The sequence below is a fragment of the Dermacentor andersoni genome, chromosome 4 (assembly GCF_023375885.2).
Source record: "Dermacentor andersoni chromosome 4, qqDerAnde1_hic_scaffold, whole genome shotgun sequence".
Taxonomy (NCBI): Eukaryota; Metazoa; Arthropoda; class Arachnida; order Ixodida; family Ixodidae; genus Dermacentor; species Dermacentor andersoni.
Window position 1 is genome coordinate 6,593,408 of NC_092817.1, and position 25,096 is coordinate 6,618,503.

The window sequence follows — 25,096 nt, forward strand, 5'->3', positions numbered from 1 at the left end:
AGACCTTGATTCACGGCAGCAGCACCTCGCGGGAGACCTCGTCGGCCAAGTAGACGCCCTTATCGATGCGGCGCCTCTTGATGTTCACTAGGATCTGGTGTTGGTCGTCCACGTTTCTCGGCAGTTGCTTGAGCATTGCGTCCGTGCTCACCCCTTGATGCCCTTGATGCCGTACTGGCCGTTCTTCCAGTTCATAAGCCTTCGGATCTGAACGAAGGGTATGCGTGGGGACACGAGTCTCTCGGCGACCGGGTTTAGGCGCGGCAGCCCCTTTGGCATCGGCGGGTACTTGTAACCGTTGGACGTGCTGTAGAAGGGAATCTTTTGCTTTCTGAGGCTGCCCTTACACGTGTTGCCAACCACGGCTCCGGGCAACTGATTATCGGTCCACTCTGGAAATGCTTGGCACAGCGTGGGGAACATCGCGGGAGTCACCGGCGTAAGCTTTTCTTTGTGCCATAGACGGGCGCACACCGAACATGCATAACCAAACGGATTGTTGGTGAAGCGCTTGGCAAACTCACGTGTTGCGGCATCAAACTCGGCCACTCTTGTGGCGTGCTCCCTGCGGCGCTCTTCGGCAATCTCCTCGCTGGTTTGTCGTTGCTGTAGCTGACGCATGGCCGCCTCTTCGATGCGTCGCCTCTTCCGATTTTCCTTCTCCGTTTCTCGTCTGGGCCGCTCCTTTTCGAGGCGCTGCTCTCGTTCTTCGGGAGTTTCTAAAGCACGCTCCTGTCGGTTGGCAACATTTCTCCCTTCCTGTCTCAGTCTTTCCTTTTCGAGTCGCTGTTGTCGCTCTTCGATGGTTTCCATGGCACGTCTCTGTCGTTTAGTGGCATTCCAGCGCTCCCAACTGGTAGAAATGCTGACGGAGTCGCCGATTCCGCTAGTTGAATCACTGGTTGAGGCTTCACTTACACCCTCGGAGCGTTGTCGTCGAGCCGCATATTGAGCGCGCCGCTTGGCTAGGCGTTCTTCGCGTTCTTCATCGGTTTCCGTAGCACGCTGCAGCCTTCGTTTTGCATTCCTATTATTAACGTCCTTAGCGTTTGGAGGCATGTTGACCGCATACACGCCCGGCGCAAAGACGCTGGCGCGGTTGCGGGCACAGAGACTGACGCGACGGCGGGCGCGCGCCGCTTCATCCCTCGCGTGACGTCACATATCACGTGGTGCAGCGATGGTGGCGCCGCCGCCGCGTCGCGCGCGACGACGCGAACCGAAGCGTGGAGGTATGAAGCGGCGCGATATGAGGCCCCATCTGCAGCCGGTGTGATGTCATCACGTGACGTCACATCATGTGATCTCACTTCAGGGTCAGTGGGGGCCACCGCCGGGAGGCGACCGACGGCGCGATATGAGGCCCCATCTGCAGCCTGTGTGACGTCATCACGTGACGTCATGTCACGTGACCCCACTTCAGGGTCAATGGTGGCCACCGCCGGGCGTCGCGCGAAGGCCCGAAACCTACGTTAATATGCTTCGCATAAAAGAAAGTCACAGGACCGCGCGGCCCACGCAGCACATTCACGGCGTAAGCTGGACTCCATGTGAGCGCCATTTTCGGAACCACGCCCCCCTCGCGGCGAAGTCTGTTCGCGTCGGAGAACAATCTGACATGTCCTCCTGCGGTCGACGGCAAGGCGCTGCTCTCTGTACAGCGGTCTGCCAACGTCGCCTGGTTGCAGCCGCACGCGTAGCTCTACGAACCGCGACAGCCGTTCGTACCTTGCGAGGAGGCGCCATAACGCACACCGAAGAGTAAACGCAGGCATCCAAACTACGGGTGGAACGCGTAGTCTAGATACCTTGGCCCATGAAACGATACGATTATGTTAATGATGATGGTGATTTATTGGCATGCTCTTCGAAAGAGGTGGTGAATAATAGACACCTAGGCTTCTTGAGTTAACCAGGTCCAGCTACATGTAGCATGTAACTGTCTTGCTCAAATGCTACATGTCGGGACACCTGATGGAATATAGCGGAACTACAGTGCAAAGTTTGTACGTATCGATGCTACGTGGGGCGCATGTCACATCGCATGTCAAATGACATGATACGATGCTAATTATGATGATTTAACGACATTCCCTTCGAAACGGGACGGTGACAGTCACCAAGCCTGCTTGAAGTGACCACGTATGCCGAAAGGTGTTTTTCATCACATCAATATTCATATATTTCCATAATCTTCTTTTTCTTCCTCAAGACTTCTCTATCTACCTTGTACCGGTACCTATACAACTGCTACACGTAGCGTGCCACCTGGTGTAATAATATGCAACTGCAATTATTACACCATTATTACGCGGCGCTCATCTCGCATCGAAAAGCAAGTGGCGCGATACGATGCCAGTGACGATGACGATTTATTGGCGTTCCCTTTGAAACGCGGCGGTGACAGTCACCTAGTCAGCGTGATTTAATCAGGTACTCAATACATATTTTTGTAGCATTCTTGTACACATCTCCTAAAACTTCTTCTTCTTCATCAAACTTTCTTTGAAAGCCTTAGATCGTTACCTGGGCATCTGCTACATGCCGTTTCACTTGGTGTAATAATATGCAAGTTCAATGCAAAACGTCCACGTACCGACATTACGCGGCGTGCATTTCATGTGGCGCGTCTCCTCGCACGCTAGGACGCGTTTATAGGGCATTCTTGCGCTGCATGTTAGAAATGCTTGCGTGGCTTTTTTTTTCTTTTTCTTGATTGTCGGTATGGCGAAAAAAAAAAAAAGAAGCTGAGCGGGTTGTGCAAGATGTTCAACAGGGTGGATACTGCCGCGCGATAAGGTTGCTATAAGAATCATGTTCACGGCTTCATTGACTGTACAACTCAGGTCGTCTATAAAATCCAGCTCGATTATAAACGCTGCTATATCGGGCAGACGGGGCCGTGCATTAACGATCACCTGCGAGAGCATGCCGCTTCACTAAAAGGAAACACGTACAGTCACCTGGGACGCTCTCGCTACTCACAACGAGCTTATTAAATGCTTCTACATGTCTAGCAGAGTCTTTCCCCCCCCCCCCTCACCCCAAGTTGAATAGGGCGCAAGCCGTTTCGCTTAGACAGACCAGCAGATATCCGTGTCTGTCCGTTCTCCACGAGGCTTACCCCGACGTGTATCGCGACGACGCCTGCCCGTCCTGCGGGCGGACCTCCACTCTAGCGCACATGCTCTGCGGGTCGACATACCCCAAGTTCACCAAGGAGGACTGGCTTCTGCGTAGCCTAGAAAAGCAAATCCCGGCCGTCCGGCGTGGCCGCGACCGCTCCGGTCCCGACGTGGGACCAGCCGGGTGCGCGACGAGCTCGCGTCCTCGCCGGACCTGCAATTGAGTTTCTTCACTCACTCACTCGCCTGACTGCCCACTGTAACACGTGTGGTTGTACCACAATCTTTAAGGAGTGCGAAAGAATTGGAAGATATAGCGAACAGCGCGCGCGGGAAATCTTTGAGGCGTTTTGCATATTCACGAGTGGCGACACATGCCTCAGTTCTGGGTCCTTCACGCCGTCAACAAACGAACTCAATTATCTCCGTGGCTAACGCTTATCATTCTTTTTCTCTCTTTTGCGTCACCTTCAATGATGCATTTATATGCTGCGTCTGCAAATAAAGCATTTGGTTGCTGGTCCGCGCTCTGGCTCTTTGCTCGCTCGTAGTGTGTGGCGCTGTTTCTGTTTTATTCAAATGGTGAAGCCACTTTGAACACACTGCTAGCTTGTTGTTACTTATGCCTAAAATCAACTGTAGTGAATTCACATTTACATTTGCTGCCACTTCCCTCTGAAACCCCCTGTCACCAAGAGAGAGACAAAAGGAAAGGAAAGACAGGGAGGTTAACCAGTGTAAGTACCGCCTAGTTACCCCTCCTGCCACCGAACATTAAGAATAGAACTAATATGATGGATTTCAAATACAATGTACGCTCATTTCTTCTTTCATAGTAGTTTATATTGCACCTCATCTTACGCTTCTTCCTTTTTCTCTCGTCATATTTTCCCGCAAATTACATTGACAAACTGCGTAGTTTCGCACACGGCCTGAATACTGCAGTGTGTTTTTTAGTGTTCTGATCATCTGTTGTACAGCGGGTTGTCTATCAGCTTTGACCTTGAGACATCTTTCTGTACGTCCCTTTTATCATGTGTATATATGCATATATATATATATATATATAAAGAGAGAGAGAGCAGATTGGGTGAGGGAACGAACAGCGAGTTAATGACATCTCAGTTGAAATGCCAACAAGGCCGCAATTAGCAGATGACCGGGTAGTTGGAGAAGTATGGGAGAGGCCTTTGCCCTGCAGTGAGCGTAGCCAGGCTGATGATGATGATATTTGCTGCAAAAAAGGCCGACCGGGTGTGTGTCGGCGTGACACGGGTCCCATAGCGCGCACCTCCTGCCATCACCGTTCTTCCCTCGCACCACGTGCTGCCTTCGTGAGATTGCTGCGTCGACGTCCCGCACTGCGCACTTACTTTTCGTGCTTAGTGGCACCCATGTCTCGATTGGCTATCGCCCGCCGTCGCCACGCCTTCTCGGTCTATAGTCTGTCCCGTACTCTTTGTTCGCTCAGCGGCTAGAAATTACCACTTGCGCATGACGTGGTGAGGGCCATTTTCTGTAAGCCCGTATTTTATGTTTAAGACTACGCTTCAAGGTGGTCACGTCGGGCCGCCTCCTAGCCTTTTACTTCCTCCATGTTTGGTGCTCGCACTCAGCGCGACAGACTCCGGTCCATTTTCTCGTGTCCTGTCGACGTGCTCGGCGGCTAGAAATAACAGCTTGCGCCTCAGATGGTAAGGGCCTATTTCCAATAAGCTTTTACTGTATGTTTTTATGAAAAGGTTTCAAGGTGGTCACATGAGGCTCACTGCCAGTCTTTATTCCTTCGTTCATATTTGGTGCTCGCGTTCAGCGTGATTGACCGCAAATATGGGTGTGAGAACAGTATCACTGAAGCACTTTGCGTCAGAGACACAACTGCTGCTGATTCTGTGGACAGCAGCGGGCAGCTTGCTGGGTAACGTCAGCAGAACATCGGCTCGCTTACAGACCGCGATGCTTCACCCGACCACTCGGAGAACAAGGACGCCCCCACTACGTACAATGAAATCACTAAACACTACTACCTACAACGTAGAGAGTATTGCACGCCACACCGCACGCTCACTCGAGCTCAAGCGGTTACACTCAGAATGCTACAAACAGACACATACCCCACGCAAAACAGACTACACCACTACATGCCTGAGCTCTACGACAAGTCTTATTGCACCAATTGCAATAGATCCCTTAACGTATATCACTTACTCTGGCCGTGCTCGCAAGCTCACATGAACTCCGAACCGGACAAGCGCAAGTTTGAAGAAGCAATCCGGAGCGAAGAACTCGCTCCCCAACTCTGGGCCGTCCAGCAGGTCCACGACGCCGCCAGGAAACTCAACCTTCCGGTTCCGTCGTGGGAGACGCCCACTCCATGAGAGCCCAAAGCTCTCGTGGCCTGCATGACCTCGAATAAAGTTGATTTCCTTCCTTCCTTCGAGGGGTGCGGCCTTGCACTCGCTGCAGCCCGCCAGTTTCGCATTCGTGCACTGTGATAGCCGAAATTCGTCGTGCCACGGTTCCACGGGTAATTGAGTTTTTTCACATCCAGAAGTTGATATGAGTTGCACTTGATAGGTGGCTTCAATTTCCCAATTGCTATTAGCCCACAGAAACTATAAATCTAAAAAGTAATTTGGTTAATTAGCGAATAATTACGTGTCGCTCGTCACCCTGTGGTGGCCACCACTGACGGCCTTTCTCGGAAGGAACCGCGCTTTTATTTCAAAACGGGTATCTTTCAATATTAAAATCTTTGCAGAAACACCCGGTTTATTAGTCTCGTACTATTTAATGTGTTCAATTCACGAGAAAGCCCTATAGAGTGAGAATTTGTAGTCTAATGAGACTTACCTCAATCGGATTCTGGTGAGCGAGTTTTAGTGAGCCCGCTGAGTAAAATCTTTCTGAGTCTGAGTCCCAGTGAACCCTAAGCAAAAATATTTTCCGACTGAGTCTGAGCGAGTTCAGTTTATTTTGCCTGCCTGCAAGGCGACCACGTGTCGAGTGGACCATCTGTACAGGGACCGATCGAGAATTGCCGTCTGTCGCTTAATACGCGTGTGCGCGTATTATAATCCAGTCTAGTCCGCGTTTATGGCTGTTATGTATACAAAGATGGACGCGTTTCCAAGAATACGTAAATGTAGTGATAAAGAAAGAAGACCGCTATACGGTGAATGGCTGGATTATAGCAACGAGCGAGCCAAACAAGCTGCAGTGCGTGTGCAGTGACAACAAGCTCGTTCAAGTCCAGCAACAGAATGTTTAAAAAACCGTAAATTAAATGCACACTGTGCAAACTCGAACTTATTTTGTGTGCGAAAAGCACTGAACAGACATGAATGAGTTGCGTGCGCGTAACGACCAACACAAACACGCACACACAAGTTGTCATTGTTACGCCAAATGTGGTCATAGCGCAGCTGTAAAATAAAATTCACTATATGAAGAGGTAATGCATGCAGGAGCAAGGACATATGTGTAATTGAAACGACTGCACAGCGCTACCTTCTACAAAGTTGTTCATTTTTGAGGAGTGCCGTATTTATACCATCCATATACAGGGTCTTCGCATTTAAATTAATGGGAATTTAAGTAGAAAGGCTACCTACGCAATATCTGCTTGCACAGGTGCCTCATGCACGTAGGCATACAATTTTCGCCACAAATTAGATTCACCAAGCATAATTTACAAAAACATTTCAATCAATTATCTTTTTTCCTACCGAAATTGTGTCGAGATCCACGACCCTGAATGTAAAATTAGCTCACTGAGTGTCCAATTTGATGATGAATATATCGGAACAGAAGCACACCAAGGGAATCAAACAAAGTTAAATTGTCTTCAAATAGATTGTGTTAACGTTTCAAATATAAACCTACACCGTAACTGTGATAGCAAAACCTTAATTACGGAATTCTTGTTAACTATGCATTTGGTGACTCTAATTGCTGGCAAAGATAATGTCCTCCAGAGCGCATAAACCACAGACAACCATATTTTGCGTAACTGGCATTGTGTTTTTATTAAGTTTAGCATTAGTTTAAATTTTAAGAAACGGTATATATCGCACTAAGACCAACCTTATAGCACACTTGGCTATCGCGCACATACCGGCAATACCATATTACTGCATTTAGCTCACAAGGCAAGACAAGGACAGAGTGAATACCGACGAAGGCACGCGGTCCTTGCGTTGTGCGCTAGCTGCAGTAATGGAAGACAAACATGCCCAAACTTACGGTATATCAGGCCATTGTTACCAGACTCGTAAAATGACGACGAACGGACGCGAGCCGAGAGGAAGACGCCCAACAGAGCCCACGGCAGCTAGATGAATCCCACCTCACAGTCTCTGTTTTATTTTCGCTCAAAAGCTCACTCCCGAGAGTGTGTCGTGCGCAGGCGGAGCTTCTGGCGTAGCAAGGTTCAGTGTTCGGTTGTAGAGAGCCGTGTTGATGGCGATCCACTTGCTCTGTGAAGCAAAATAAACGCCGTGTGACCTTATGCATGCATGGAGATTTCAGACGAGTCACACAAAGCGAATCCAGCGTAAAGAGGACGACCTCTGAGCAAAGGCCCCGAAATAACGCACAGAAGGGAAATCCAATAGCGATTTAGCTGTACACGCAAGAGAACTGCGTGGGCGTCACGTCGCACCTCGTTGAGGTTCCGTATGTATGATTTAAACCGCGTTCAGCCCGTTGCAAAGTGTTCACGAGCTTACTCAACGCACGCGCACGCGCGCACGCGCGCACGCACGCACGCACACACGCACACACGCACACACGCACACACGCACACACGCACACACGCACACACGCACATTTCTCAGGTGCCCTGGGGGGGGGGGGGGGGGGGTCGCTGCGAGCTGTCAAGGAGAGTGGACGCATTTCACGTCGGCTCCATCGAATCGATGTCCTGCCGCCAAAAATTTCTTCTGCACCGCCCGAAACCAGTTCAACTACATCCGTGAAGTTACCAGGAACCCGTGAACATCATTATTATCCAGGTGGGCCAATTTTTGGCAGTTCTACGGGACTCTATTCTTCAACCACGCGAACGAGCCGCGGACGCGGCACCAGACGCGGCCTCCATGGCTCTCGTACGGGGCAATGACCCAGACAGCATGCGAGAAATGGAGCTTTCGACCGCGGAAACGCCAGTTTTTGATGAAACTACGGAGTATACCATCCAGAAAAAGTTGGAACAATGGGAGCGAGCAACCTCGACGCGCGCCCGTTCCGAACATCAACGCAGCCACGGTGGCGGCAGTGACGGCCACGTCACCACTCTGGCTCTTGGCAAGCAAGCTCAAAGTAAACGCTGGAAGCCACAAGTCATGCCGAAATTCGGAGCGGAAGACGCTGTGGTCATCATCAAGCCAAAGGGAACTCTGAACCTCGCACAATTTAAGGGCAGCAACCAGATCGGGGAAGCAACGTACGCTGCCGCCGGCATTCCGCGGGCGTCGCAGGCGCTCGCTATTTGACCGGCCTGGGACAAGAATATAATTATTATTGGCATCAAGAACGCCCAACTTATTCGTCAGGTCCTTGCGATTGAACAGCTCCAACTTGGAGGACAGGCCCGAGCGGTTCAAGCCTACCTCAAGTCATCGGACAACACAAGCCGTGGTGTCATTCAAGTGGATCCCACAGCCACTGAAGCGGATATTACTCAAGCCATTTATTCGCCAGAGGCTCCAGTAGTAGGAGTCCGAAAATTAGGAGAGACCAACGTAGCAGCGATCACGTTCGAGGGCCGGAAGGTGCCTTTCAACGTTTATTATTGGGGCGAAGCTGTGCCGGTTCGCCTCTACCGCAAGACGACGCCAGCCTGTCCCCGCTGCGGCACGATCGGACATCGCGCCGATGTTTTCCCTAATCCACAGGCCGGTCGATGCCAGGCTTGCGGCGAGACGGATCTAGAAGAAGGCCACGAGTGTCAACCCAGCTGCCTCATTTGCAGGGGCCCTCATGCCACGGGATCAATTCAGTGCACGCAAAAGTACAGGAGAGGCGGTGCTGGAACTGGGGCCAAGCGGAAGCCTGTCAATGGAAAAGCCAGTCAGCAACATCACTCCAGGAACGCTGGAGGGAGCGAAGCCCCCGACCTGCAAGCTCGGACGCAGGGGGTGACCCCTTCGCCTCGACCGCATGCAGGAGCCTTCAGAGGGGGCCCTAAAGGAGGCGGTCGTCCAGCAGACAAGCACGATGGGCCAGAGCCAGAACACAGTCCCGGAAACAAAACGAGCAGCAACAAGGTGAGCTGGGCCAGTGTGGTTGCCTCCCCTCCCCTCACGTTGTCCAATGAGAGACTTAGGGCTGAGAACGAAAGGCTCAAACTAGAAATACAACAGCTTAGAGAAAAGACGGCAGCGAACGATACAGGAAACTCTAGAGCACTTCAGGTACCCTCAGCTCAGGCGATGGAGGAGGACAACCCTCCCCCGCTGCCGTCAGGTAGTGCGACTAAGTCACCCCCTCGTACGTCAGAATTCGGCCGAGGAGCGTCGGGCGGCAGCGTAGCGTTGGCGGCTGCACCCTCGACAGAGGAGTGTACGACACGCGCAGATGTGGACGCAATTACAAAGAAATGCAGTGCATGGATGGAAAGCATGGAAAAGCGCATGCGAGAGGAAATCGAGAAAATGGAATGTCGCATGCTACCAAGCCTACAGGCTAGCGTAGAAAAAATTGAAGAGACGCTAAGCAAAAAAAAATTGAGCAGAACTTACAAGGAATGACAGAGCAGACAATTCATAAAATGTTAGAGCCGCATCTCTCAAAACTCCATGCTTGCGAGATTAGGATTGACCGTAAGTTACAAGAATTCGCTGAATGCTCGCGCAGTAAGACACCCAGATTGACAGGAAAAATGGGCACCAGGCAGATTGCGTCTGATGATGCGCTTGACCTGAGTAAAGAACAAGGACTGACCTCTTCCAGTTTGCAATATGGCTCGTCAAACTAAGTTAACAATATTACAATGGAACTGCAGGGGTTTTAAACGTAAGCGGGAATCTCTGCAACAGTATGTGGACTGTCTAGATGAGAGGCCGGATGTAATCGCGCTACAGGACGTTAATGTGGCAGTTAAACTCAGGTCGTACAGTACGCATCAAACTAACACTTCGACTTGCATACTTGTACATAAAGACAGTACGGCTTCAACTATCGACCTCGAACTTAATGCTGAAATAGAACATGTGTTTATTCGTATCCTCCCTAACACTCGTTCCAGTAAAGGGGCGTACGTACTTAACATATACAGCCGCCCTAAACACAGGACAGCAGTCTTCAACGAAATTTTTCGGAAAGCAATGCAGGCTGCAAAAACTGCGCCTCTCATTATAGTGGGGGATTTTAACGCGCACAGCTTTCTTTTGGGGTTACAACAACGAAAACGTAAAAGGCAGGAAACTGGCAGCAGCAATATCGGATATGGCTCTTACTATTCTGACGGACCCGCAGCATCCTACAAGAATAGGCAATAGCGTTTCAAGGGAAACATGCCCCGATTTAACGCTAGTCAAAAATGTTAAAAATTGCGAGTGGCAAAATACGCACGAAACCTTAGGCAGTGATCATTATATACTCCGAATTTGCCTAGACCACAACAAGCATCGTAAACACAGGGGACAAGCCCGGCTTACGGATTGGTCGCTTTTTCGAGAGTCCAAGGGTCCTCAACTCGACTCGCCTATTGAAGATTATGAGCAATGGGCTGAGTCACTTCTAGCTGCCAGAGAGAAAGTCACGAGAACGCTGCACACCTCAGAGGATGTCCCGGCAGTCGACAACCACCTTCTCCACCTCTGGGAGGCTAGGAGAGGCCTCACCAGAAGGTGGAAAAAGCAAAAACACAATCGCAAGCTTAAAATCAAGATCGCTGAAATTACACGACAAGCGGAGGAATACGCGTGGACCTTAGCCAAAAACAACTGTCTAATCAAGTGCGACTCATTGAGAGGCGGGCTTGGCGTCAAGTCGACGTGGAGCCTCCTGCGATGCCTCATCGAACCCAGCAAGACGAGCGGAGAGCAGCAGCGGAACCTCAAGAGAGCCCTCCACGGCTATGAGGGTACGGATGAGCAGCTGGTGGCAGCCCTGACGAGCAAATACCTCTGTACGACCAAAGATGACGAGCCTATGTTGCAGTATCAAGGCAAAGATAATCCAGAACTCGACAAAGACTTCGAAGTAGAAGAAATACAGGCGGCGCTAGTAACCATGAGAAGAGGTACGACGCCAGGACATGACAAAGTTACAGTCGGCTTGCTCGCCAACATGAACAAGAAGATGCTAGGCCAGCTGACGGATTATATCAATGAGTGCTGGAGAGCTGGCAAGCTGCCCCTGGCGTGGAAATCGGCAGACGTCAGCTTTATCCCTAAGCCGGGCAAAGAGGTAAATATTAACAACCTGCGTCCGATTTCGCTCACTTCATGCGCCGGCAAGCTGATGGAGAAAGCAGTGCACGCCAGACTTTCAGCTTATTTGGAGGAAAACGATTACATGCCCCACACCATGTTTGGCTTCAGGGAGCGCCTATCCACGCAAGACGTACTGCTGCAGCTCAAGATGGAAGTTATTGACCCACCCAACAAACGCAGTAGCAGAGCCATCTTAGCCCTAGATCTCAAGGGCGCTTTCGATAATGTGAAGCACTCAAAGATCCTGGAGAACCTGGGGAAGACACAGTGTGGAAGAAGGACTTTTGAATACATCAGAGACTTCCTACTAGACAGACAGGCTCATGTAAAAATTGGAGATTTTAGGTCCCAGCCAATCCCTATGGGCACCAGGGGTACTCCACAAGGAGCCGTCCTCTCCCCTCTGCTCTTCAATATTGCTCTTATAAATTTGCCTGAGCAACTCGATCGCATAGAAGGAATTCGGCACGCCCTCTATTCAGATGACATCACGGTCTGGGTGACGAAGGGCAGTCTGGGGCAGATGGAAGAGGCGCTCCAAGAGGCTGCTTCGACAGTTCAAAAGTATGCCGAGGAGTGCGGATTGCGCTGCTCTCCGGAAAAATCGGCACTTCTAATCATGCGCAGACGAGAAGATGAAGCCCCGGTCAAAATTAGGGTGCACGACGCTGCGATCCCTGAAGTGGAGACAGTGCGTATCCTGGGATTACTGGTTAACAACAAGGGTGTCAACGCAGCAATGATTACTCAACTCCGTACATCCTGCGAACAAGTAATGCGAATGATCACACGTATCACCAATAAAACGAGAGGGATGATGGAGAACGACACTCTTCGGTTGGTCAAGGCCTTTATAGTCAGCAGAATTGTGTACGTAGCTCCGTACCTTCAGATGAGGAGGTGCGATTTAAAACATTTCGATGTCATGATCAGAACAGCATATAAGAAGGCACTAGGACTGTCGGTCAAAACATCTACAGAACGCTTATTGCAGTTGGGGGTGCACAATACAACAGATGAGATGATTGAGGCCCACCTATTAAGTCAATGTGCCAGATTGGCAGGAACGAAAACGGGACGCAAGGTACTAGAGGACCTAAATATCAGCTGTCCTTACTACACGGCAACAAGACAAGACATTCCGAAAGAGTGGAGGGGCAGATTCGCGACACTGCCTCTTCCTAAAAACATGCACCCAGAATATCATCAAGCAAGGAGGAGGGCAAGAGCCAAGAAGATGGACCAGATCTATTCTAAATTATAGGGAGCCTTCTTTGTGGATGCTGCGGGTCCGGTGGGAGGAGTCTCCACAATATCGGTGGTGCATCAAGGGCAGACGGTCAATGGACTTTCTGTTCGGCACGGGGAAATTGCAGAATTGGAAGAGGCGGCGATCGCCATGGCGGCTTCGCATCCTAGTTCAGAATACATCATTACAGACTCGCAAACTGCATATAGAAATTATACGCGGGGCCGAATTGCACCGCTAGCTTGCAGGATCCTCAAACAATCTGGGGTCTTCGCTTCGCGCAAAGAGCTGATTTGGGTGCCAGGTCACGAGGGTATAGAGGGAAATGAGCGTGCACACGCTGCCGCCCGAGCTTTTCTCCCCCGGGGTCCCTCCTCCTCCCTCCCCGAAGACTCGGACTTCCCAGTGCCATTGATAACTTATGCAGACGTATTACCACACTTGCGCTTATCGCGACGAAAATACCCGGGCCCAACTAAGGGATTAAACAAATCAGAAGAATGTCATTTACGAAGGTTACAAACCCTATCATTTAATAACCCAGTCAAGCTACATGCTATTGAGCCACAATCTTTTTCGGCCGAGTGTAAATTCTGCGGGCAGAAAGCAGATTTGTACCATATGGTATGGGCCTGCCAGGCTAATGGTGCCTTAGAAGCTATAAAACAGCCAACGTGGGAAGGATGGGAGGCAGCCCTCTCCAGCTCAACCCTCAAGGACCAGCGAGCCCTCGTGGAAAGAGCTAAGGCGGCGGCCTTAGCCAACGGAATTCCGGAATAAGAATCCGACCACCCTTCTCCTAACTCCCCTCTCCTTTTTTTTTTCTTTAAATAAAACGTTTTTATCATCATCATCATCAGGTGCCCTGTCTCCTCTTTGTCTCCACCGCGTGTGGAGGAAGGGTAAGATTTGGAGGGAGCGTCGCATGACAATTTTGAAGCCTAGTCTAAAATATTTAACGAGAAATAGGCCCTCACGTGATAGGCAAGCGGTAGATTTAGTCGGCTCGCTTTGATTGCGTCTGCTGCGGGGGTTTCGGAATGTGTGCACACAGTAGGTGTGGCAAACGCATACCGAGGTTAGTGAAGCAATTCAAGCACGTGAAACAGTCGAGTCCGTGTTATGTCATTCAGGTAAGGAACCGAACCACCACACATCACGTTCATTACGCAAAAAAGAGGTGAGGCGTGCAGACAGGACACAAGAGTAGAGAAGTCGACAACACGAACGTTCGTGTTGTCCACTTCTCTACTCTTGTGTCCTGTCTGCACGCCTCACCTCTTTTTTGCGTAATGAATCCTTATCAAATAGCTCAGCTTTCTGTCGTTCTAAACACATCACGTTGACGCGGCTCGCCACTCAAACAGCAGAGAGGCGCCAAAGCTGTAACGAAAGAAGGTAACCCAACAACCCACCTCACGGACGACTGGGTCACGTTTCGTGGCGGTCACTCGTGGAAACGAGCAAACCTTTCGCCCTGCAAACGTGTGCAGGCAACCTAGCCACCCTTCCGACGGCAATTCGTCGCGTTTGGGGCCGTCTTCTGGGAAACAATAACAGCTTTTACCCACGCAAACATGTGCGGGCGATTAAGCGAGCGTCCAGGGTCCGCTGCGACTGCTTTCCCGTGGCAATGAAATTCGTCCCTTCTTGTGCCCAAAAATGGACTGGCGAGCCGGGGACCCCGAACATATTTAAGGCCGTGCCGGCCTATTGTTATTGTGCGACGGTGCGGCCCTCTTGCACGCGCTGGCCCTACCACAGCGTCGTGCATCTCGCCTTGAGAATATATTCCTTCTGTAGTATACGTTCACCTCGTAACGCCTTTGGGGAGGTTTGCTACAACACAGGGAAATGAATTTCCGCAGCGGACGGCTCGTTGTTGCACATCACGATGTCTGATCAAAAAGACCCGTCGCCTTCTCGAATCCAGGGACATTCACTGGCACAAACGGCGCGGACGTCGATGACGTACGAGCGCGTAGGAAATGGAAACCCGATCGGGTTTCCTTTGAACATTCGTGCAATACACTGGGGTGGGCGTCATTTTCTTTCCTTTAACGAACTTTCATCAACCTTGCCGGCTACCGCAGAAGTCAGTTGCCACATTCACTGTACGGTTACAGTTAAAGCCAAGACTGCGTGCACACGTGCACGCAAGAAAGAGAGTGCAACTCCTCATGCACCACACCAAAAGTATGGCGCACCTGTATCTTACACTAGAGCACATTCACAGACCATGGCAGAGACGATAGTCGTCTACACGAACTTAAACTTGGTCAACAAAGTCAATATCTGTGAGATATCCGTGTTACTAAATAGGCAGTAGGAAACCAATAAATATATGGTAAGGTATAGGTCTTTTTGAATGCTTTTTTAAGATTGACATAGTGGTTGAAAAACACGGACAAATATGAAAGATAGGCGGTTAAAAGAAGAAGGTAGCGGGTACCGCATGGTAACTCACGATAGCGACCTGAGGAGCGCCTGAGGTCATGATGCGATGCGCTGGCACCGAAAAAACCTGCGTGCATCATCTCGAAGGTGGTAGTTTGTCCAAAGCTTAGCAGCACTCCATGGTGCCTCTTTGAACGGCTTACGCGAGAACTCGTGGCTTCGTGACCTCGCAGAACAAGTGCAGTCCAAAACATGGACAAAATTCGTTCTCGTGTTGTTGCACTAACCGCAGGATGAATTTGTGGAATGGCTCGAGAGTTAGCTGCACCGTCGAAATGCGCGTGAGCTGGCACGCCGCGTTGCCCGGCGCCCATGAAAGCGCGTTCGCTTCCGTGCGCGGTCTATTTCAGCTGCCAGCAAATGCACGGAGCACTAACCGTGGTCTGGTCGTGCAGGCTGTTGAGGTCCATGGTGAAAGAAGAACGACTTGCCCATTGTGGCAACTCTTCCCCGCACAGCTGCCACTCGGGATACTGAAACGCCCAGTCGGGGTACAGGTAGTCTTCGTCATGCAGTGGCGGCAAGCCTGCGTTCGCCAAGAACCTCACGTCATGACGCGCCACCTTTCGTGCGCGGGTCGAGCAGACGTTGACGAATGACAAGACCGCCTGAGGCTCGATACCTTTACAGCGACGCTGTTTACCGACCGGCGATTCTTTCGTCCACAGAAAACTCGACTTTCTAGAAATCGACAATTTAGCGCAAAAAACACATGTAGCGCACGCGGGCGGCATGGTGTCACCATGCGTGGTGGATCGCGGCGAGGGCCGCCGAACAAGGGGCGGGCGCTGCTACGAGGTTCCTGGGTAGAAGCGAGTGAGAAACTACCAGCCACCATCCGTGACTCGTGTGTCGACCTAACGTTGGCGAAGAACGTGGCAACTGTCAAAAGCGAAAACCTCAGTGTATACCACAGCGATCATAAAGCTGTCGCGAATGTCGTTGCGCAATAAATGGTTATGCGCTGCATTTTACGGCGTACTCATTTCATTCGTTAGATTATAATAGGTTAAGTGGACGGTAACAGCTTCGCTGGCAATCCACCTTCACAGATTGGATTGGGCCTTCAATTTTTTTTTTTAATGTGAAGCTTTCTATGTGTCACTGATTCGTCCATGAGCGCCGAAAACCCATTGAAGGAAAGCCAACTTACACATCTGAGTAGAACACTACAGTTCACATTCCCAGTGCCGCGCCGGCGTCGACTGACCGGCGGTCAGTGCCTGATAGCAGCACCAACCGACGAGCCCAGCAAGACTAGAGCATGCGCGCCCATATCACTGGAAGCGCAAGTCGCGTCTGCTAAGCATGACACCACCCCTGTCGCGATTAAATAACTGAGCATTCCCTGCTTATTGGAGACAGCAAGTGCGCGTGAACAAGGTCTTAAGATATCTGGGACAAAAATCAAAGCTCCTTCGTAAAGAGAGAGAGAGAGAAAAAACTTTATTTTCATGTTCGGTGGTAACGTGGAAAGGCCCTCAGTCCAGAGCCTCGCTTGCGGCATTCTTCAGTGCAGTACTGATAAACGCCGCAAGGTACCGTTGGTCGTCGGCGCTGGCTGCTTCTGTCAGCCACCCGGCATGGGGTTTAGGGGAAAGATTGAAAGATGGTTGAACGCCACGCTACCCAGATGAACTGCATATAGCTGCATTGCATTACGCGCGTCACGCTTAAGACCGTCTACCACAGCAATCACAAGGTGATACTGTGCAAGTGTAGAGTCATCCGCGAAAGTGTGAGTGTGAAAGTGTGAATCAACGGCTACATGATCTTCTACATGAACTTCAATGTTCTAAAAATATAATCCTAAACAAGCAATCAAATCACATATGCATAGCATCGTGTCGTTCAGCATTTTTTGGGTTCGTTGCGTGGTCGCTGGCTTTTGATCTTAACTTTGATTCAGTTTGCATTGGGGTAAAGCTTTGCGTTCAGCCGTCTGTCTTTAAGAGGAAGCTTTAGCTCGGGCCGAACTCCTACGCGGCCTATTCAAATACATGTAAAACGCAAAAACGTTTTTCTGAGATAACCCCTGAAACAATTTTAATGAAGTTTGTTGCATTTGAGAGAGAAAGTTAAATTCTAGTGACTGTTGGAAGCAGAATTTCGATTTAGGTCCTGGATCTTGTTAAAAGAATTTTCAAAATTCGGAAGTTCGAAAAAAATGTAAGAACGAAGTTTACAAATTCATAACTCTGCATCAAAAACAGATATCGCGGTTCTGTAAACGGCATTAATTAGATCATTGAAAGCGGACAAATTTTATATGTCATTTTATATGTTACGTGAATTTGTTACGTTGTTTACAAAGGTTCTGCAAAAGCTATATTTTCATATTACTAAATCTTTTTAGATTCATGTATAGCATATCAATTTTGTCCGCTTTAGATGTACTATTAGATGCAATTCAAAGAATTGTATTATCGTTTTTCGTTTTAGAGTTACAGAGTTGTAAACTTGATAGTTCCTTTTTTTGAAAATTTGCGATATTTGTCAAATTTTAATAAAAAATTAAGGACCTAATTCAAAAATTCGAAACCAACAGTCACTAGATTTTAAGTTTTTCTTTTAAAAGCAACAAACTTCATCAAATTTGGTGCAGTGGTTGCAGAGAAAGACGAATTCTCCTTTTACATGTATTTAGATAGGAGCACCCGAGCTAAAGCTTCCTCTTAAGAGGAAGCTTTAGCTCGGGCCCAACTCCGACGCGGCCTATTCAAATACATGTAAAAACGCAAAAACGTTTTTCTGAGATAACCCCTGGACCGATTTTAATGAAATTTGTTGCTTTTGAGAGAGAAAGTTACATTCTAGTGACTGTTGGAAGCGGAATTTTGATTTAGGGCTTGAATTTTGTTATAGAGATTTACGAAATTTCAGAAGTTTGAAAAAAATAGAAGCACGAAGTTTACAAACTAATAGCTCTGCATCAAGAAGAGATATCGCGGTTCTGTAAACGGCATCCATTAGATCATTCAAAGCGGACAAATTTCATATGTCATTTTACATCTTACGTGAATTTGTTACGTTGTTTACGGGGGTTCTGCAAAAGTTGTAATTACATATTAATAAATTTTTTGAGATTTATGTATAAGATGTCAAATTTGTCCGCTTTAGATGTGCTATTAGGTACAATTCATAGAATTGCGATATAACCTATTCTTGCTGAGTTACAGAGTTGTAAACTTGATATTTTCGTTTTCTTAAACTTTGCGATTTTTGCCAATTTTTACTAAAAAATTGACGACCTAAATCGAAAATTCGAAACCAACAGTCACTAGATTTTAAGTTTTTCTTTTAACTGCAACAAACCCCGTCAAATTTGGTGCTGTGGTTGCCGAGAAAAACGAATTCTCCTTTTACATGTATTTAAATAGGAGCACCCGAGCTAAAGCTTCCTCTTAATAAAGGGGCTTTCATTTTTTTAAGAGCGGAGCTGTTTAAGCTTTCGTTCTGCCGTGGAGCGTTACCAGAAAAATTAGCCCAGCAGTACGCCGCCTCACGTTGCCTAGCAACCACCTGCGAGAGTGCCGAGCCACGTAAATTCCTCGCACCCCACGCGCGTAGGGCGGACTCGTGACGTCACAGGCGAGTAAAAACAGCCAGCGCGGCGGCACACCTCGCAACTTCCAGCGTTAAGTCCGCCGAGACACGGGGGGTGCGAACGGCCGATTCTTGCGCGAATTTCTGGGCACAGAGTTTGGGCACAGCTGTCACGTCTGTGACTTACACGGAAGCTCGGCGCGCGGCTCAGCGGGACTACGATCGACGAAGGAGAGCCGATCCTGCCCGTCGCGCCGAGGCCGCCGCCGACAAACGCCGTCGCCGAGCCGAGGATCCCGAGTATCGGGCCAGAGACAACTAACGCTGCCGACTGAATGCTCGGCGCCGCTGGGAATCGGTTCTAGGCCTGCGCGTCACCGAGAAGTTACAACGCCAAGCCCGCAAATCCATGGGAGGTGCGAACGGCCGCTTCCAGCGCGAATTTCTGGGCATAGAGTTTGGGCACTGCTGTCGCGTCTGTGACCAGCTCTGGTTTGACGTGAATCTCTCCACGGTGAGCTCGGTGCCGAACATCGAACAGAAGAGCTCTGCCTTGCAAGCGCTTCGCGAAGCCCTACGGCCCCGACCGCGACGGTCGGACGTCGAGGACCGGATCAACGACGGGTACTGAAGCATCGTACATGATAATAAATAAATTGTGGTGCACGTACTGTGGCTTGTATGCGTGTGGCTTGCTGGGGCTTGTGTGGCTTACAGGCCTGGCCGTGTATGACCTCACAAAAGCTTGGCGAAACTACTTAGCAAATCTTTGCGACACTTAGTATGAGCATAGTTCAGCCGTGCATAACCTTGTGAGACTTAGCAAAACCTAGTAACACTTACTATGAACCTACCCGAGCCATATCTGACCTCGCAAAACTTAGCAAAACAAGCAATACTTAGCAAAAGCCGACCTAGCTCAACTGTCACCCAGCCTTGCACGCCTAGGGCAAACTGCCCACATTTTTTTTTCTTCGAGGCGTGATATGCGTATACAGGCGCGACATGCTCTCAGCCGGCATATATGGTCGCCCGTTGGCATAATTCGCGCGGCACGACAAATTATGGCAGTAAATATCTGCAGTGGCGGTTCAGTGCAACGTCACGCAACGTCTGTGATGCTACTCAGGTCATATTCCTTCCGCCAATCAACATGATGATGATGATTTATTGGCATCCCCTTTGAAACGGCGCTTTAACGAATGGTCACTTAGCCTGCTTGACTTAATCAAGTATGCTATACATGCTCCTCATTCTAGCATTTTCGGATACATCTCCTTAATCTTTATTTCATTTCCTCAAAACGTCCTTATCTACCTTGTAACGCTACCTATACTTGTAACGGATCTGGTCGTATCATTCTCTTCCTTGCATTTTCTCCGCCAATACTATAAACGTATGTTGCTCATCTGGACTGCTGACCAGTTGAGGCTTTCATTCACTTTAAATCCAAGCGCTCCTGGAAGGTGCGCATTACCTAGGGTCTCACTGGGTGAATCGCTCCATAAGGATGTCTGCTTACTGGTCTCCCGATTTTCGCTGCAGCATACACATGCCTCATCTAATCGCTAATATATTCTCCGGTATGTTTTTGTCCTTAGGCAACCAGCCTCAAATAGCGAGGCACTGCCCTTCGCATTGTCATGCAGATCTTGCCTTCCACAGGCGGACAGTTTTCATTCTTGCGGGGGAGGGGGCCTGGTTCCCGACCAGCTTTCCTACCCTCCCCCAAATATATATATATGTGTGTATATATATATATATATATATATATATATATATATATATATATATATATATATATATATATATGTATGCGAACCTGTTACAACCATGCAAATCGCGATTTTTTTACGTGCGCTTTTGATTTGCCACGAGTAAGCTCTTTACAGCAACAATGTGCCTTGGCAGTGGATAAGCGCATAAGGGGGCCCCCTGTGCAATGTATGTATCTAAGCACAAAACCTTATCTTTTCAAGTGTCTTTTTTTTCCCGACTGGTAAAGAAACCCCACGAAATATTAAAAAAAATACCACGTGACTGCACTCCCACCCGCATCATAAAGCAGCGCACGCAAATAAGCTGATTGAAAGCAACTGCCTTGCCTGTCTCAAACCCAAAGAAAGAGACAGCGCATCACCTTGATAATGATACGGAAGGTGCACCAACAGCAGGTTTCGCAGCTATTCCTTCCTCTCATTTCTACATCACACTTATTATCCGTCTCTCACGGCCGACTGATCACATAGATAACAAAAGGCCCTTGATAACGCGGCCGAAGAGCCGCTCTGGCCAGGCACAAAACGCGAAAAGCGATGAATAGGCATTGCATGTCTCAAAATCCCGGCTCTGCTCGCACTGCATCGAAGAGTGCCCGCACGGCTATATTTCGCGCCAGAAACTTGCTTCGGACCAAAGCTAAATTAAAGTGACGGTGTTATTTTTCATGAGAGTGTATACCTGTTGCAAAAACAAGCTCGCGGCAAAAAATGAAAGCGAAATAATGAGACAGCGAAGGGACCTACGTGTAGAGAAATGGCGAAACCGATGCAATCAAGTAAGTGTACCACTTCTAAATGGGCCGAAATGGGAATCGGGACGTCTGCACAAAAAACAAGAGAAAAAGAAACATCAGATTTCAGTGGCCCTTATTATCTGTGAATTCGTAAGCGCCCTTGCACACCAGCTGTTGCCTAGAGGGCGTGTTGGAATCAGTGTCCTTCTGCAGCTACGCAGCACTGAGTCCACTTTATCACATATGATGACCGACGCTGGAATTCTACAGCAGACATCCGTTATCCTTGTATAGAGGTAATCTGACGGCCGTCTCGATCATCTAAGCATGACCTTTCACATAATTCCCAAGAAAGGAATCGAAAGGAGAGAGGTCAGGTGACCTAGCAGGCCAATTTAAAAGTGCGTTTCTTCTAATCTATTGCGCGTGAAAAGTCGCCATCCAGTCAGTTTCGTGCTCGGCTGCTGCTGTGTGCTGGCGCCCCATTTTGCTGACACCACAGAAGTGGAAGACGTGACAGTGGGACTTCGCTGAGAAACCCATCCCCCACTCCCTCATGGATTTCGTCCACGTAACGCTGCCCAGTCAGTGTGTGATCGAAGAAGATGGGACCGATCATAGCACCGGCATAAATTCCTCACCACACATTGAACTACTAGTGGTAGTGGTGCCAAGTGCGCTTTATCCAGTGTGGATTGGAGTCACTGCAATAGTGTGCCTTATGCAAATGTACGTGGGCGTTTCTGCAAAGATTGCCTTCATTTCTGTAGATGATGTTGCTCCGGTGACTCATCGGCCTTTGTGAGGACCCAGTTCAAGAAATCTAGTCAATTCAGCAGGCGCCTATTTTCCAAACATTGATGCTGGTTAAGGTGATACGAGTGAAAGGCGGAGTGATTTAAAATCCACCAAACTGATGACTCGGGAATCGGCACTTGGGCGGCCACGTCCGCACACTAGTATGAGGGTTTCAGGCCATAAATGCTATAACATTCGTGCTCATACGTTAGGACATCCACCGCTGTTTCTGGAAGCTGCCGATTTGTCTCAGCTTTTCATAATTTCTGATGATAGTCGATGCGTTTGGTACGCCGCCACACTTCTATGACTGATATATATGTTCGGCTTTCCTCCTGTTGCCATTTGCAGGTCCCGAGGCAAGGATCATGTTTTCCTACTGCTCATTAGAAAAAGACATGACGACTGGGACAAAACAAAACGCCCCTGTAAACCTTTGCACTGGCGTTGTCAATTCGCTTTTGTGGTGATAGGTTTCGTGGCAAAAAAAAGAAAGGAAAGAAAGAACCATACGGGCACTTTATCGACGCTAAGACAACGGTTATCACAGCTTGATTCCAACTGACACCAAACGGGACGCGTTACTTCGGCCGGCGCTCGGCGGATAAGGTACGATCACGATGTGTTTTTTTTTTTCTTTATTTCGTTCTGGCTAATTCAGAGGGAGCCCGTTCGTGGGCGCTGCATTGTGATGCCGGTGGGAGCGCAGTCACGCGGTATTTTCCATATTTCATGGTGTTTATTTATCAGTCGGATAAAGATCGCACTTAATTAGTACGTCGCTGATAATATCGCAGTTAGATGTCGCTTGGCTGTGCCTACAAATGCCTCTTTGACACTTTTATAGTTAGGATAGTAACTCTTGTGTTGGATAATTATTTACAATTACCTAAATAAATCTCAGTGACGATAATATTACTGGCAGCTACTACACTGTACTGGAAACAATATGCACTTGATGTTCTTTTAGTAATGCAATTGCACCTTTCTTTAAATATTGGTGCATCATTGTTAATTGGGACACCCTGTATATATTTAGGACCTCTGCAAGCAAGCGAAGATTTTTCCGTCCCTAATAAATGTTGTAACTTATTGGAAGAGTTTCTCCTCTTTTTTTTAATGGGTCGTTAGTATTGCTTACTGGAAAAAGAAGCAATATTGAAACACATATCATTCACGTGCATTTCACCCGCCACTAATAAAAGACTCTGCCGAAAGGGTCACTGAAGTCTGCAAGGGTTTTTTTTTTTTTTTCAGGGTCAAAGAAAGTACGCAAGGCAATTTGAAACGAGGTGAACATCCACCAACATATTCATTCTCTAGGCATAGGCTACCCGTACCATTGTTAATTGGCTGCCTCCTCATCTTTCAATAATATAATAAACTTTGTACTGTGTATGTATCTAAATATATTGTATTTGTGCATGGTGTTTACAGTGAACATTTAAAACAATGTTGAAGTGAGAAAATACTGATGAGCCAGCCACCACTGATGCTTCTAATGCGCTTGTCATCCTATTGTCAGGATTTGAAGAAATAAAGCGAAATTATGAATTAGGAGCTTTGCCCGTCCGCCCCAACAATGATGCAGTAAGCTATTAGCCACAATGAACTTTTAGGTGAAAAGGCATAGGAAACTCAAAAGAAACCTCGAATGATGGGGGTAACAAAACCCTGCTAATGACACTTCAGGTGAGGGGAAGGTGGAGTAGGCTTCGGCATCACCGGAGTGGGCTCAGCGCCCCCCCCCCCTCTCCCATAGTCGTCGCCTATGTTGCCTTCTAATTTCTTACAATTCTTGTTTCTGTTCTCTGCATCCAATTCGCTGCCTCCGTTTGTCTGTCCACGCTCTCAATTAACCACCTACTTAGCTTCCTACTTTCTTGACCTCTTTCTCCATTCTGTGTGCACGCTTTTCAGGAAAACACACTTGTGCACTTTGGCCACGCATTTAATAATGCGAAAACATTAAATGGCTCATGGGGCGGAAAATCAAGTGTCGCATGCCGACAACACCTGATTTTCCGCCTCATGAGCCGTTCAATGAGCCATGAGTCATGATGGTCCAAAAGGGCTGCGAACCCTCTACCTTCAGTAGGAGCCGAACACACGACCTTTGGTGTTAATTAAAGCTACAAGCCCTCGACCTTCCATGGGAGCTGAACACACGACATTTGTTGTTAATTAAAGCCACAATCCATCGACCTTCGACGGGAGCCGAACACACAACCTTTGGTGTTAATTAAAGCCACAAGCCATCGACCTTCGACGGAAGCCGAACACACGACCTTTGGTGTTAATTAAAGCTACAAGCCCTCGGCCTTCGACGGGAGCCGAACACACGACCTTTTGGTGTTAACTAAAGCTACAAGCCCTCGACCTTCGACGGCAGCCGAACACACAACCTTTGGTGTTAATTAAAGCTGCAAGCCCTCGACCTTCGATGGAAGCCGAGCACACGAACTTTGGTGTTAATTAAAGCCACAAGCCATCAACCTTCGACGGGAGCCGAACACACGACCTTTTGGTGTTAACTAAAGCTACAAGCCCTCGACCTTCGACGGCAGCCGAACACACAACCTTTGGTGTTAATTAAAGCTGCAAGCCCTCGACCTTCGATGGGAGCCGAACACACGACCTTTGGTGTTAATTAAAGCTACAAGCCCTCGGCTTCGACAGGAGCCGTACACACGACCTTTTGGTGTTAACTAAAGCTACAAGCCCTCGACCTTCGACGGCAGCCGAACACACAACCTTTGGTGTTAATTAAAGCTGCAAGCCCTCGACCTTCGATGGGAGCCGAGCACACGACCTTTGGTGTTAATTAAAGCCACAAGCCATCGACCTTCGATTGGAGCCGAACACACGACCTTTGGTGTTAATTAAATGTACAAGACATCGACCTTCGATGGGAGCCGAACACAAGACCTTGGGTGTTAATTAAAGCTACAAGCCCTCGGCCTAC

At 48.8% G+C, this 25,096-nt stretch overlaps 1 protein-coding gene across 5 annotated transcripts in view; it reads right to left on the bottom strand.

Moving 5' to 3' along the window:
* The window catches only part of LOC126535923 (isoprenyl transferase-like), a 168,416-nt gene that overhangs the window by 47,193 nt on the left and 96,127 nt on the right, over positions 1-25,096 (bottom strand). For 3 of the 5 annotated variants that reach the window (XM_072287722.1, XM_055073347.2, XM_072287720.1), the window contains one exon: positions 15,650-15,798. In XM_072287722.1, the coding sequence (XP_072143823.1) occupies positions 15,650-15,707 (58 nt within the window). In that variant the 5' untranslated portion in view covers positions 15,708-15,798. Of the gene's footprint in view, positions 1-7,474; positions 7,604-15,649; positions 15,799-16,425; positions 16,473-25,096 lie in introns of those variants that run through there. The other 2 variants (XM_055073348.2, XM_072287721.1) reach the window with 2 other exon arrangements.